Genomic DNA, 14,067 nt, shown 5'->3' with positions numbered 1-14,067 from the left:
TCTTCTTTTCTACCACTTTTTTTGCTGTAATTTTTTTCTAGGACTGAGGGCTGTTGTCTCATGACATTGGGTTTTACATGTGATAGTACAGTAGAGAAATTTTCCATATAATTTTACATGTAGTTGGTCTGAATATTTACGTGTTGTAGAGGGACGTTGCCGCTGTTATGCGCGGTGCCTTAGATACCATTTCCTAACTCGCGCTTCTTGATAGATTTGTGGGGCTAGTGCCGATTTCTGTGTCTTGGAATCTTCACCGAACCTCTTCCTCTGACAAGCTTAACTTGTCCTAACTATTTACAGCTACGCTGCCCTAGAGCAGGTTAGTTTTAGCTGCGGTGAATGACACCCAGCTCTTTGGATGATGAATTAGATAAGGGGAATGGTCTTCAGCATGACTGACTGTGCTCCCTTAAACTGAGGGAAAAGGTGCGGAACTGCAGCTGACAAATGAGTCTTGCTCAAGTTCGCAAAACTTGAAATCTTGAGTGAGATGTTTCTGAATGCCTTGGGGGGTCACATAAGCTCTTCTAAACCAATACATAGCTATGGCTTGCAGGGATTGGGTGTTCAAACCTTTTGGTCGTAACAAGATTGGTGACTCTTCCTTTCAAATTTTCAATGCAATGTCTCCGAGTGTTTCATTCTGAGGGCACTCCCGTGGTTCCGGAGAAGACTGCCAGTTCATGAGCTGCAGGCACAAAGAGTTTCAAGGCCAAGAGAACTGCCCTTATGAAATGCCTTATTATGCAAGGGCTCTTCTAATGATGCAAGGGTCTGTCTTAAAGCGCAGAAGATTTGGGACTTTTGTGTTCGTGGACTGAAACCAAACGTGTGCTAGAAAAATCATGCTGCTTTACTGGCATAGAACCGAAACATTTCTCTCTTGGCAGCTTCCTGCAATGAAGGGCAGGATTTAGATGGCAAGCTTTTCAAGAAACATCTCTAAAGTCAAAAGCTGTTTTGAAAACAACCTCAGAGGTGAAAAGGACTGCCTAAAAGCGGATCTGTTGGCAGCTCTCCGCACACAGAGATACTTGATTTGTGGCTGATGGAAAAAACATCTTTTTGTTGCCAGTCATCTTACTTAGACTGAGCAATTACTTTGAACATTCTCTTAATAGGTAATTATAACTGCTGAAGTAAAGTGTAAAATGAACCTGTAATTGAATCAGAGTATTAAAGTCTAGCTCAATGTCTTACCACCTTTCATATTCTTTCAGATGTACTTTCCAAGAGCAAGAAACGGCAAAAAACCCCAATGGAATCCCTGTCCAAATGCACTACTTGGAGCAACTGTTTTGTGTAGGGAGTGTTGCAGAGCTTTGCTTTATGGTAGTCACCAGCAGACAAGGACAGATGCGGATTTATAAAGCTTTTATTTATTATTCATTTTTTTAAAGTAATATAATTGAAAAGCTTCTGGAAAAGCATGTTGTTTGACAAAACACTGAAGATTGACGAAATACTCATTCAATACCAAAGGAAAAAAGATAATGGGCAGGAGAAGTTACACAGAAGTACTTTGCTTCATATTTTTCCCACTGGCAACCTAGATGGGAGAAACAAAAAGGATTATTTTCTAAAATGGTAGCATAGCAGTAGTACTTCAACTTTCTGTAGGCTGTGTAAGGCAGCTGGTAAACCACCCATTAGAAAAAGCAAACGTCCGGTGGTTAAAGGGGAGGTAGATGCTTATTAGAGTTGAAGGAGGCAAATGGGTGGAAGAGCGGGCAGAGAGAGGGGTAGATAGGTAGATGACCCCGTACATATGTGTTACTGCTGTTACCTACCACGTGTTAAACAGCAATTCCTAATGTGGCTCTGCTCTGGACTATTAGGTTTGCACCCTAGAAGAAAGAATACAAACAGTTGTGAGAGAGAAAACAAGGGAGCAAAGTAGGTAGTGCTCGAGCAGGAACTTTTGTGCGCTTAAACTTGTGTCTGCATTAGGTTTCGAAGGACAATTCTAGCGGAACTTCCTAACCTTAGAATCTGCGCTCTTGTATGTTGCTTATTTAAAAAATTATTTCCAAAGTCTTCCTAATATATTTACCCATGCAATACTTTGTTTACCAATAAACAAGGCTTCAATCAATAAGCAGTTTAAGGTATTAGTAATACAGTTCTATGCTCCAAACGATAACGTGGTTGCTGTTGGAAACGGTCATTTATACTTCCCGCAAACGCTTTGCGCTTGCTCAGTGACACGGCTGCAGATAAACTTCTGTGGTTATTGGAGAGACAAAGAATTGTTGAATGAATGGATGTATCTGTGGCTCATGAGTTTGAAAAAAATGGAGAGACTGTTCATAGGACATAGTCAGCTGGACTCCCCCTGCCGATGTACCTATATTTGCTAGGCGTCTCTGCTAATTGATGCAGACGCACTTTTTACTGGTAATCCTTCAGAGGTCTCTAAGAGTCGGTAGCACAAAAGGCAGTTTGCGTGTGCTAGAGATACAGGTTAAATTCTACCCGTACGTATTTTTTTCAACCATGGCTTGTAGATATTCAACTCTTCTGGACACGGCCCTGAACAACCTTATCTAATCTCGACTTTAGTTGTGCTTTGAGCAGGGGATGGGACCTCGTGACCTCCAGACAACCTTTGACAGGAAATTGTTCAATGACTGCTATCTGGGACTGCAATCTGTACAGACAAGATAGACATTACGCTCTGCAGGGTAACTTGTTGTAAGGGCTCACGGACGAGTAACCGGAGCAGTTTGCTGAACCGCTTCTGTGGTGCACGGTTTCCTAGTGAGCTTCCAGTTTCCTCTGTATGTGTTTTGGGTTGGTGTTTGGTTTTTTTAAAGGAGATGTCAAGTACCTCTTCGCCAAAGCATGTCTCAATATCTGACTGCTTGCAGCACTTGTCTACCATGGCAGTGAAACCGTCGGCAATTGTCTTGATTTGTTCTTCTGTCATCTGGGGCTTGCGTTTAATGAGGTTGACAAGCAATCTGAAAACAAAGCCACAATGCATAGTTAAAGCTACCTGTTGCAGTTGGATTTCCCAATTGAAAATACGCCGTACTATGCAAGCACAGCTCATTTATGAGTCACGTTTGCACGCCTAGAGGAGCCTGTGCCTATTTGTGACTCCAAACTCCCAGTCTACCACAACCGCTTGCTCGCTCTTTTGTTATCCTGGTTCCAGGTGGGGATAAACTTACAAAAATGATCTGTATATTAAGACTTGCACTGGCAGCGGACCTACGTGAAACCGGTCAGCTAAGACACTGATTTTATTTGAGGAAAATAGCCTATTTTGCCTTTTTGAAACTACGCGATGTTATGCACTGACGAGCTCAGAACTAACACCTAGTTCCATCTGGTTTTCTCTCTGCAGCTAGTGAAGTCCCAATCAGAAAACAAAACCAGGGGGTTTGTAGCTTCCTTTTGCCCTCCCGAAAAGTGCTATGCTTCAGAATTTTCTCTACGCGGTATTGCTTTTAGCTTACTTCATCTGCCCTATTTCCCGTTCGGCAGGAGCAGCAGTGCACAATTTTTCGTCAAAGTTGAACATGTCGGGGTCAAATGGCGGAGGCACGTATTTGGTGTCTACTCCCATGGCAGTGAAACACGGTCTCCTGTACGCGTAGGAGTCGCTGCAGCAGTGTGAAACGTTGTCGTTGATAGGTGTGGTCTCCTGTCTCCTGCACATATCCTGAATCACGATGCTCAGCTGGAAAGGAGAGGCAAGCAGGACAAACATGAGTTGCCCCTTCTACGGGAACAGGAGAAATACGTGAGGTTTGGGTCACGGTAGCACAGCTGGGAGGGAAAGCTGATCCATCTAGATACTCGCTCGGAAATGGCACGGTCTTAAAATTTAAAATAAATACATGTTCCTGGAGTTGGGTGTTTCTTAATCTGCAAACAGTATGCCCATTGGGCTACAAGCAGTACATTTGTTGTTCGTGGTTTGGCGGTTTTGTTTGAGACTCTTCAGCTTTTCCAAATGCAAGCTGCGCAGACCCAATGGAATTACTTTTGCTTTCTGAGGGAGAGCAAAGTTGAGCAAAAATTTTCACTGGCTACCAGCAGGGAACTATTTAGGTTCTCACGTCCATTAAAAATGAACAGAGTTCGAATTCTGTTAGGCAGATGCTTAGCTTGGGGTTTATGAAAAAATCATTGTCAGTTTACTCTCTCACCAGAATTCAACATTTCTGAGAAAAGAAGAAATAAGAGAATAAACAAATGGACTCACGTATCCCTCAGAACAAGGCAAGCGTTTGTCTTCGGAAAGCTGGCAGCACTTGGTACCGATGGATGTCATTTTCTTTCCGATTTCAAGCAAGGTCTCAGTTGATACCTGGGGCATTTTCTTAGTGTAGCGGATCAGAAGTCTGAAAAAGTCATATCGAAATGAGTCTTTGCTCACATGGGAAGAATGCTCTACTGAGCTGCACTGCTGAAGTGGAAATAGAAGCGAAGACCAAACAAACTCGCCCAACGCAGCCAGCGTCTTTGTTTACGCTCGGGAATATTTATCAGAAAGTACTTACGCTTTAAGGAAGTCTTGCTCGCCATGCGTATTGAGAAGATCGCAGTTTGTCTTTACAACATCCTGGGTTTCTTTGATGTGATTGTTCAGTTCCTCTTGCTGCAAGCAAGTATAAATTTATTAGTAATGTTAGAGCACGACATCGTGGTAACAATTGTACGAATATACCTTTTGACCTCATCTAAACCTTATTAGCTGCAAGACACCCATTTTGCAAGGCCGATCGCTTCCGTGCAGCCTGGCTGGCGTAGGGGGGACTTGGTTCTCACGTGAGTCTTAAGTTCTAATAGAAACTCCGTTAAAAAGGCTGCAAGATTTCCCAAAACTTTATTTAAACTGATTACCTCTTGGATTACTTTATAGACAATGGGCGGTTTTTGTTTGTTTGTTTAAATCGGGTGAATATTTTTCCTGCCTAGGATTATCAGCCGTGAGGGGAACGTCCTCTTTCTATCCCTTGGCCAAAGCTGTCAGTGACTCGACTGGTGCTGCGAGCTGTGTGCGACTGAGCTGGGGATTAGGAGACCTCAGCTGAGGTGTCCCTGAGCTGGCCGTCCAGGTTCCCAATACGTAATGCATGAGCAGCCGTACTCGGTGGAGTCGGTGGAGCCCATAGAGTAGTTCTGCTAACCAGCTATTAGTCATCTTCAGGAGAAGCAGAATCGCCTCTGAGGCATCAGGCAGTTGTGAGACTAGTCTGAGGTTTCGTAGGTGACCACCAAAGTTGGTCTGTGACCTGAGAAAACGGTATCCTCGTTGTGGGCCCTGGACTGCTTCATCTCCCATCAGAACACTAACTTCCCCCGGGGTTAGTCTCTCAAAATGCTTTCAATCTGCTCTTCCGTAGGAGCTTCTCAACCCAACTCTTTCACGATATTCTAGCTATCTGCAAGCAAAGCTTTGCACCTACAGCGTTTCCGTAGCAGTCGGCAGGGTTGTCTGTTTTGCAGCACTTTTCCAGGAGTGTTTCATATCCCTTGGTAATTCTCAGAATCAGCTGTGTGGAGAACTCAGGGTGTCTTCGTGAGTACTCGTAAACGAACCTGAAAGACACACAAGCTGACAGAATTAGAGCTCCCGAATAACAGGCTGCTTTCTTCACGCACAGCATGGTAACTGACAATGACAGTTCCTCGGATGAGTTGAAGTAAGGCGGACGACGAGCTTGGAATGCTGTTGGCTTGTTTCGGTAGAATTTTTTGGTGGTTTTGTTGCGTGCCAGCAGGGAACAAAATAGTTCCCCGGGACAGAGTACTTGTTGAGCAGGTGATGTACGCGGGCACGCACGAAGCCCTCGAATGAAAGCAAGGCCAGGGTAAATTTGGCTTTGAGCAGGACAGGGCTGAACAGAAAGTCACAAAGCACGAATGGGAAGCTAGGGGTTCAGCGAGGGCTGAAGCTACATCCGTTACGTCGGGCTTCCCTGCAGCCATCTCTCTTCTCCACGTGCACCGGAAACGCCCGAGAGGACGGGGTTTTTTCAGCGGTGCGGAAGGCCGTACGCCCGGAAAAACAGAGGATCGTTTGCAGGAGCGTTCGAATGCAAACACGCGTGCCGTTGGCGCTACTTACTCTGACAAGAAGGCATCATGGCCTGCCTCAAAGCTTTTGCACACTTCCTTGTCGTTTATGTATTTCTCAACAAGCGAAGGGAGATCTTCAGGTTTGTCATCAAACTCTGCTTCGATGATGCACTTGCTTCGTTCCACAACTGGCTTCTCGCAGCAGTGTTTGATTTTACTTGAGAAAACATCTTGTTTAGAGCACATATAGGTCATAAGCTCTGCCTGTAAAATTAAACCGCATTATCAGACAAGCTGTGAAATAATGATTTAAAGATAGATTAATTAATCTCCTCTCTTTTTCATGCTCTTCCCTTTCCAGTCAGGTCACCTACTTAGCACTTTCCTAAAGAAATGCTGTCTCCATACAAAGAGAACGATCAGAGGGACGGGCACATCCTGTCCCTGTTAAGCACGACGTTCACAGGCTGTGGGCGGCTATGAGGTTACCCCCCGATCTTACAAACTTTGAGAAGGCTAACCCTGGGAAGCCGAGGAGAGTCACTGAGTGCCCGTCACAAGGATGCCTGATGCATCGTCTCGGTCTTGTGGGATGCCTGGCGCTGGCAGAGGACAAAGCCTGAGGAAACCCCAGCGCTTCCTAAAGCCGGCACTGGGCACCAGCTGGTGGAAGAACGGTCTCTAAGCTCCAGCCCGGCAATACCGAAATTCTGCCACCGTTGCGCAGCTTTGCTAGGCCTCCCCTGCAAGCTGTCTTGTAGGGTTGGCGGGCGCTCCGGGGAAGCTGGATTAATGGCAGTACCTGGTTCCAGTAATAGCCAGCCGAGCTGGCCAGGAGCTTTTCAGGGGCTGAGGAACCTTCCAGCAGTGTTGAGCGCAAGTTCCCTGGACTGAGGGTGGATAGCTGTACAAATTACTGTCTTCCTAGACGTTTTTCAGGTATGCAAACATTTTTGAAAAATCCTTGGCTTACCCTGTCATCCATGCACTCCACCATGTCCCCTTCACAGCATTCCTTGTAGATACCCTTAATGTCTTGCAGAATTTTAATAATTTCTGCGAATGGAGCCTTGGGATATTTCTGGCTCAGGAGAGCGAGTTTGCTAGGTGGAAAAGAAGAAAAAGACACTTTTTTTAAAGCACCGTATTGAACAGAAACCTCGCAAGTTACTAACGCTTATGATACTGTAGATCAGCATCGTTTCAAGTAAATATTCATTCCTTCTCCTCATCTAATTTCTAGTGGCTAGAAAAAAAGAACATGGACACCTGCACCAGTAACCCAGTGCTCCTTTAAAACAGACAGAGAGAAACAAGTTTGTGGCTGTTCTGAGCTGTCTATGTAAGAATCACACCCTAGAATTCCCCTCGAGCATCTCTAGGTTACTTAGCACAGATGTATACGGTCCTAATCAAAGCTGCCGACCCCTGGTAAGGTAATCCTGGTGCGTGTTGGTGTGTTTGGCTAGCCACAGACCGAAGGCAGGGCGCTCTGCTAGGCGGGTGATCGGCTTCTTAACAGCAAAAGTCTTTCCTAACCTTAAAAATGCACCTTTGGCAACAACTGGGATTCTGCCAAATTGTATGCTTTGATTGCTCTAAGGTTCAAACTAGCAATTTGCTTTGATTACTGACGTGCCTATCGCTAAAAGCTGGAACTGGCACAGCTTTGGCAAAACAGCCGGTTGAATGCAATGTTAACTCTGCATCTCCTGGACTCGTTCTAGAGCCGGTTTCAGTTCTCTGTAATTCTCACGGCTGATCCTTTTTCTAGTGCTTGCTATCAGCCTGGAATAGGCAGGTTCCCCTCCGCATCCTGTCTTTAGGGAGAAACCTGATCAGGATTAAATTCTGCGTTTAAATAAACAGGTAAAGAAATTGCTGCCGGCCTAGTGTTGAAAGACTGACCCGCTGATCTCTATTCTGTTGGACAATGGTCCTCAGCCAAAAGGATGCTAGGAAGCACCACGAGCGCGGTTTTCCAGCTCAGCATATAGAAGTGAATTATATATGCTGATGTTTTCCTCTTGAGTAGTTTCAGGTTTAGGTTAACAAGCCTACTTGTTATAAAAAAACTGCTTGGAACTTACTTGGCTTTGAAAGTTCTCTCACCAAACTTGTGGAGGATTCCACAGGAGTACTGCTGCTTCAAGCTCAGTTTCTTGGCTCTTTCTCTTATGACAGTTGCCTATAGTAACAGGATGCACATGGTCTCGTTAAACTGATGACATGCAATGGACGGAGAGAAAAGCAAACCTGAAAATCCCACTTGAGAAACACCGTGGATTCTGGTCCGGTTAGCTCTGATGAAAAGCCAAGCGAGCGGAGAATTCCTTAGGCGGTCCTGACCAGTTCACAATCAGCATTTAACTTCTAGCCTATACGCTATACCTTACGGCACGGTGCAGTCCTCCTGCGGACGTGCTGCTGTTCACCAAATACTTCAATGTCATTGAAACCCTGTGACTTGTAAGGAGGGTAAGTTGTCTTTCAGCGCTCCACAGTGAGCACGCAGAAGTTACTGGGACTGAGGTTGAGTTAAAGGGAAAGTTTGGCTCATCCCGTTCCAAGGTTAACACGAAATCTTGGCTACAGTTCCCAAAAGCGAAGCTACGAGGAATTCATCTGCTATTGATTCATGGGGCTGACACAGGATTCATCCTGACGCCTCTCTACAAGTTCTTCCTACAAAGATTTGCGTCAACAGGAAGTTTCTACCCGTTTATCACTTTCCCCTGCGTTTTTGGGCAACGAATAGGGGAAGAATGGGAGAGATGTCTCGTACGCCTACGCGTCGGATGTGGCGATGGCGCGTTAGGCTGCCGAGGGAGATCCATCTTGGCCTAGTGCCTCTTGGGTAGCGTGCCTTCGCGCTACGGCTCACCACGGATGGAAACACCCGAGCGTTATTTGGATTCGGCGCGTCTGCGCAATGCTCGTAGCTGCCTTGATCATGTATTAGCAAAGGGACAAAAAGACAAGCTTAATTATCTATGGCTTGATTCTTTTGGTTTTTTCGCTTAAATCCAAGTACAAATTTTTTGACCATCTTAGTTTCTCGGAAGCCATTTACAAATGTTTACTGAAAACCACCGTGGGAAAGCACAGTTTTGGAATGATAAACTGTAGCTTGACATTAGCCTTTTAAAGTCCCTTCTCGCTTTAAAGAGGATTGCTGCTGAGATCAGAAGGGACCTTTACGTAGCAGACCAGTTGCTTAGTTTTCATACGCAGTGAAAAATTTGATTTACCTTTTCATCCAAGCAAGTACCGATATCGCTCTCTTTGCAACAGCTTTGCAGCGCGTGTTCGTAATCAGCAGCCAGACCAAGGATTGTTGGGGCGTACAAGAAGGGGTTTCTTCTTGCAACGGTGTAGATGAAACTATAAGGAGAAGGAAAACCTAAGTTACTTATTCCAATGACAACAGCAAACGGCCTTAAACGTCTTAGAGCTTCTGTAACTTTTGTTTCTAGTTTAGAAATGTCAGTCACTTTCCTAACGTGACGGCTGCTAGTGGCGAATGCTGCGCTAAATGTCTCTGTTTGCAAAGCAGGACTCGGCAAGAGTGATGGAAGGATGAACTCCTTATCTCGTTAGCCACTTAGTTTGATGTACATGTGCTTTGTCAAACATTTGAAAATTCTGATTTTGAGTGTTAAAAATTAATCTATGGCCACTTTGCCAAGATTTCATTGCCGATTGTTATTAGTTTTATGTTTATCTTTCTTCACCCTTTCCAGTTACAATGGGGGTACTGGGAAGCTGGAGCAGGTAAATTCTTAAACCAGAATTGGAAACACTGTGATTTTTCAGGGGGTTTGGGGCAAAAAAAAAAAAAAGTCGTCCCCCGAGATTTATTAATGGGATGCCTGAAGGCCCATTTTTGAAGGGAAAAAAACCTGCTCTAGCATGGAAAGCAAAAATGTGCTCAGAGCTTTGGATATTTAATGATTGAGCATGCTTTATACATGCAGGCACGAGGCTGAATACTTGCAGCTTGTTCATCTGCTTGTCCACACGCTCCCTATAGACCGGGGATCCATCTTCTGCACGGCTAAATAATTAAAGAGCACGAAACGGCCATCTTACTGTCCCAGGAGTGCCACCCGGTCGTCGTTGTACTGCTGGCATATCACGTCGGTAGCCGGTCTCTGGTAGGGCTGCACGAAGTCTGGCTGGGGAACTTTAAACGACAGGAAGCACTCATTTCTCTCGGGATCCGTTTTACTACAGCAGTCGGCCATTGCACCGTATGAGTCGCGGAGCTTTTCCACTTGGCAGATTTCATCCAGGAAAATGGTGGGCTGTGAGGGAGATGCTGAGGGTCAGAATTATTGTTTATAGACCGTGTAACGTACATTCTACTGCATCAGATTTAGACCATAAATCAGAAATCCATTGTTTTCAACACAATTCCATACATTTTTATGTGGTCCAATATCAAATCTGTTGCAATGCCTAATTGAAAAAAATTAATTATAATCATAATTTAAAATACTCTGTGCAAGATGATGATCTCCTTATAAGCTGACTAAACTGAATTTTCAGGTGAATTGAAGCAGGATTTGATATTCTACTTGATGCTCAGCTTAGAATGCCTTTTGGGGGATGTAACGTAGCCGTGCCATCGGGACTGAACGTTAGAGCTCGCAGGAGCACAAGCCCCTACCTTTCCGAAGGGCCGGGCGGCACCTGCTACACGTCCGGGGATCTTACAGACCCGCGCACTTCTCGGGTTGCCTGATCTTAGAGGAGTTTGTTAGAACTTCTTAAATTAAGTGCCTTCAGTTAGCACACAAACTTCTTAAAGTCAGCCCAGTGTGAAAGCCCACACGCTCTGGTCACTTGAATACCTAGAATTAGACCTGTATTTCACAGCTACATGCTCAGGTTTATTCCCAGTAGTGCTAAGCCGAAGGTGCCCGAACGCGGTGTTCGGGCCCTGGTACGTGGCTCCGCAGAGCATTCGGGCACTGCTGAAAGGCAGAGTTGCAGAACCTGACTGAAACAGGTTCTTGGTTTCAGCGCTAAAATCTGAGTGCTGGCCGATGACAAGGGCAACACCTGAAAGGGTCGGGTATAAGTCCTGAGTGAGGAGGAGTCTGGTGGCTGCACAGACCGAGGAGAAGCACAAGAGGGAAGGATTGGCTGCCTACCAGTGATTTCGTGCACTCGGGAGCATCCTCGTTGGCCACGCACTTCTGTGCCAGATCTACAACATCCTTCACCAGCTTAGACAGTCCGTCGTAAGAACATCTCTGGAGATACTGGGCAAACGTGATCATGGTACTGAAATACAAAGCACGTTTTGGAATACGGAGGCAGGAGAGGTAACAGTCAATATTTACAAAGGTTCTTTGGGATTCAGAACGGTTTGTTCAAATGACACACGCTAATGCTTAGGCAGGGCAGCGTGAAGAGGACGGTACCGGGTCACATACCCTTCCTCTCCTCACCTCCTTTCTGAAAAATGTTTTTAACCTTACTTCTCAGGAACAAAAGTCTTGAATAATAGGTTAGAAACAAAACAGAAAACACTGTGATTGGAGCTTTCTGCCACTTGTACCAGCATATTTTTAAACACCATAAACTCAGCTGTGTTTTGCCATTAAGTGATTTCAAGCTGCTGCCTTTCAGAAGCGGTTATCTTCCTGTCAGGGCCCTCTGCTGTACCCAAAACCCGTTTCAAAAGGAAAAAATTGAATTGCCTCAGAAAACCTGTTGCAGGGTTGTTTTTTCGAGGTTGGTGATTTGTTTTTCGGTTGTGGTGTTTGTTGGGTTTTGGTTTTTTTTTTTTGGTAATGTCTCAGTGCAGCGTAACTCCTCTCCATCCTAAGGTTATCAAAACTGTATTCCCCAGGCCAATTTTCTTTTCACGTAAGGAATACAGTTTTTCTGACAAGGTTTGCAGGGAGTTCTTTTCCCAGACAGCAAGAAAGTCATAATGACTTTCGTAAGTCTGAAATATTCGTAGGCTTTGTATACTGATGGCAAGGATGCTAACTCAGTGCCGTGCTTCGGTGAGACACGTACAGTGTGTTTTTAGTTTCCCTTTTTTGTCTGCTATCAACAGAGATGGAAAACAATCAGAAAACGTAAGCTGAACGTTCACTCACACTGCCTTAAATGTCTCTTCCTTCAAGTCATTGTAGCGATGGGCGATTTCGCTCTTGTGGTCTAGGAAGAAAGAGAAAGAGAACAGTGATGCTCACCGTCACGTTGGCTGTGCTAGACCCCTTGAAGAACAGGTTCTGGGCACCTTGCGCCGGACTTAGGGAAGCATTCGGCACTCGCCCAGCTCTGATACTGAGGGCAATAATAGCTAATGCTGGGCCCTGGTAAAATCCCGCCTTTGGGCGGGTAATCTGGGTAATCCGTGCTGCTTTTCCGGGAGCTTCGGTCTAAGGCTTTCTTCAGGCCGCCCTGCGCTCTGTGTTGTCTCAGATGACCCTTCTGGCCCCTTTCCGTGCCGATACCTAGCTCTTAGCCACGCTCATCTTTCTGAAGGAACCCGAGCATGTGATTTTTAGGATTCTAATGCAGTATTTACCTCTGTAAGCACATAATTAATTCAAATATTCATAACGACTGCTGTAGGTTATTATTAAGGATTGGCCAACATGTCCTTTCTGTAACCAACACATCATGTCTACGCTATAATTAAAGGAATGCAGCTGCAGTTCAATTAGAGCAAGAGTTAGCAGAATTTTCTCTTTTTCAACACAAAATTATTAACTTGGCAGATTGCTATTTTTGTTCCACCTGGTGCGTATCACCTGTGCCCTTTGTGAGAAGGAAGGCAGATAAATCCCTTCCCTTGGTCCTGATGGTAATAAGTGCGGTGGGAGTTGGACGTCCTCGCTCTTGGCGAGAAGACTCCCACAAGATTGTCCCAAGAGATACTGAGGCATATGGCCGCAGTAACGAACGAGCTAGAATGGGGCGGTCATTTTGTTCTAGAAATAGCGTTCAGGAGCATTTAGAAAATGTGCAAAGTAATTAGTTTATCTCATGGAATTAGACCTGCTTTGATAATAAGGGTTTCAGTGCAGAAAATTCAAAGCTGAAGATGTTTTGCCGGCATTTCCAGCCAGCTCCAGAAAACCCCAGTTTTGTTAAATATCAGTGGAAAAAACTCTAGGACTGCCTGCAGAGACATTTGTTTGACGAAGGTCTGAAGTTTGATAGCACAGACAGAAATGACACGATGAGGAGTTTTTGGGTGGCCACCTTATAGCCCAGACTGAGGTGTAGGTTTCTGGATTTCAGACCTACTCATGTGAAAAGCATCGCCTTTAATCGGCGAGGAGCCCGCTTAGGAACTACCATTGAAAAGAGAGCGCTTGCGAACGCACAGTGCGCCAGCCTTCTCCATGCTGGAAAGTAACGCGTTCTCAATAATCAACATCTGTTCATGCCCTGCTCGGGTGTTGCGAAGGGACGGCACCAAACTTACTCGCCCGGTTCAGTTGTCTGGCGTGTTCTACCCACCTCCTCACCGTTTCTTTGTTTAGTTTCTTTTCAAGTCAACCGAATTTTTCTGTTCTCTTTGGATCAGGCTTGCAAGAATTGTTTGTGAAATTGCATTCAAGTCATTAAATTGATATAACAAAGACGGCAAAGACAACTGATTAGTCCTTTCTTACCTGCGTCTCGAGCAACTCTTTGCAGATTCCTGGATGTAGCGGAATTAAAGAGGAAAATAAATGAAATTAATGTTACCCACTTCATGGCTGCAGGTTATGATGTGGGCTAATTTGCTGAGAAATGCTAGGAAGATTGAAGGGAAAACGTTTGCTTATATCCCCTTTCCTACGTGTGTCTGTAAAATATTAACCACCGAGCTGGCACTTGTACATTTCCATTTGGTCTGAAGAAGATTACAAAACTTGGACTGTCCTTGCAAAAATGAATTTGATATTAGTTGTTTATTATGTGCTCCTCTGGGCCTTTTTGTCCTGAAAAGGTTGAACCTTCCAGCACCCAAACAGATAAAGTTTTGCGTAAATTTCCTTATCAAATGAC

General features: G+C 44.9%; 1 protein-coding gene across 1 annotated transcript; it reads right to left on the bottom strand.

Annotated features, from left to right (window-relative positions):
- Positions 1–1,360: 1,360 nt before the first annotated feature.
- Positions 1,361–13,845, bottom strand: LOC129205557 (albumin-like). The gene is made up of 15 exons (XM_054823197.1): positions 13,689–13,845; positions 12,159–12,219; positions 11,199–11,331; positions 10,132–10,346; positions 9,291–9,423; positions 8,130–8,227; positions 7,013–7,142; positions 6,089–6,303; positions 5,427–5,559; positions 4,518–4,615; positions 4,220–4,358; positions 3,468–3,691; positions 2,834–2,966; positions 1,794–1,850; positions 1,361–1,552 (listed from the first exon to the last, which is right to left on the bottom strand). Exons 1-14 carry the CDS (start codon positions 13,771–13,773, stop codon positions 1,800–1,802), a joined length of 1,848 nt encoding a protein of 615 aa, XP_054679172.1. The 5' UTR covers positions 13,774–13,845; the 3' UTR covers positions 1,361–1,552; positions 1,794–1,799.
- Between the last annotated feature and the right edge of the window lie 222 nt (positions 13,846–14,067).

The sequence above is a fragment of the Grus americana genome, chromosome 4 (assembly GCF_028858705.1).
Source record: "Grus americana isolate bGruAme1 chromosome 4, bGruAme1.mat, whole genome shotgun sequence".
NCBI lineage: Eukaryota > Metazoa > Chordata > Aves > Gruiformes > Gruidae > Grus > Grus americana.
The sequence above is the reverse complement of the archived record's forward strand: the minus strand, read 5'-3'. Positions and strand labels throughout refer to the sequence as shown.

Excerpts from the sequence above, each read along its gene's own strand:
- LOC129205557 (XM_054823197.1), bottom strand. The coding sequence starts at position 13,773 with ATGAAGTGGGTAACATTAATTTCATTTATTTTCCTCTTTAATTCCGCT. Across the intron at positions 12,220-13,688 it reads AAGAGTTGCTCGAGACGCAG|ACCACAAGAGCGAAATCGCC; the intron begins GTAAGAAAGGAC and ends CTTTCTTCCTAG. Across the intron at positions 1,851-2,833 it reads AGACATGCTTTGGCGAAGAG|GGTGCAAACCTAATAGTCCA; the intron begins GTACTTGACATC and ends TCTTTCTTCTAG.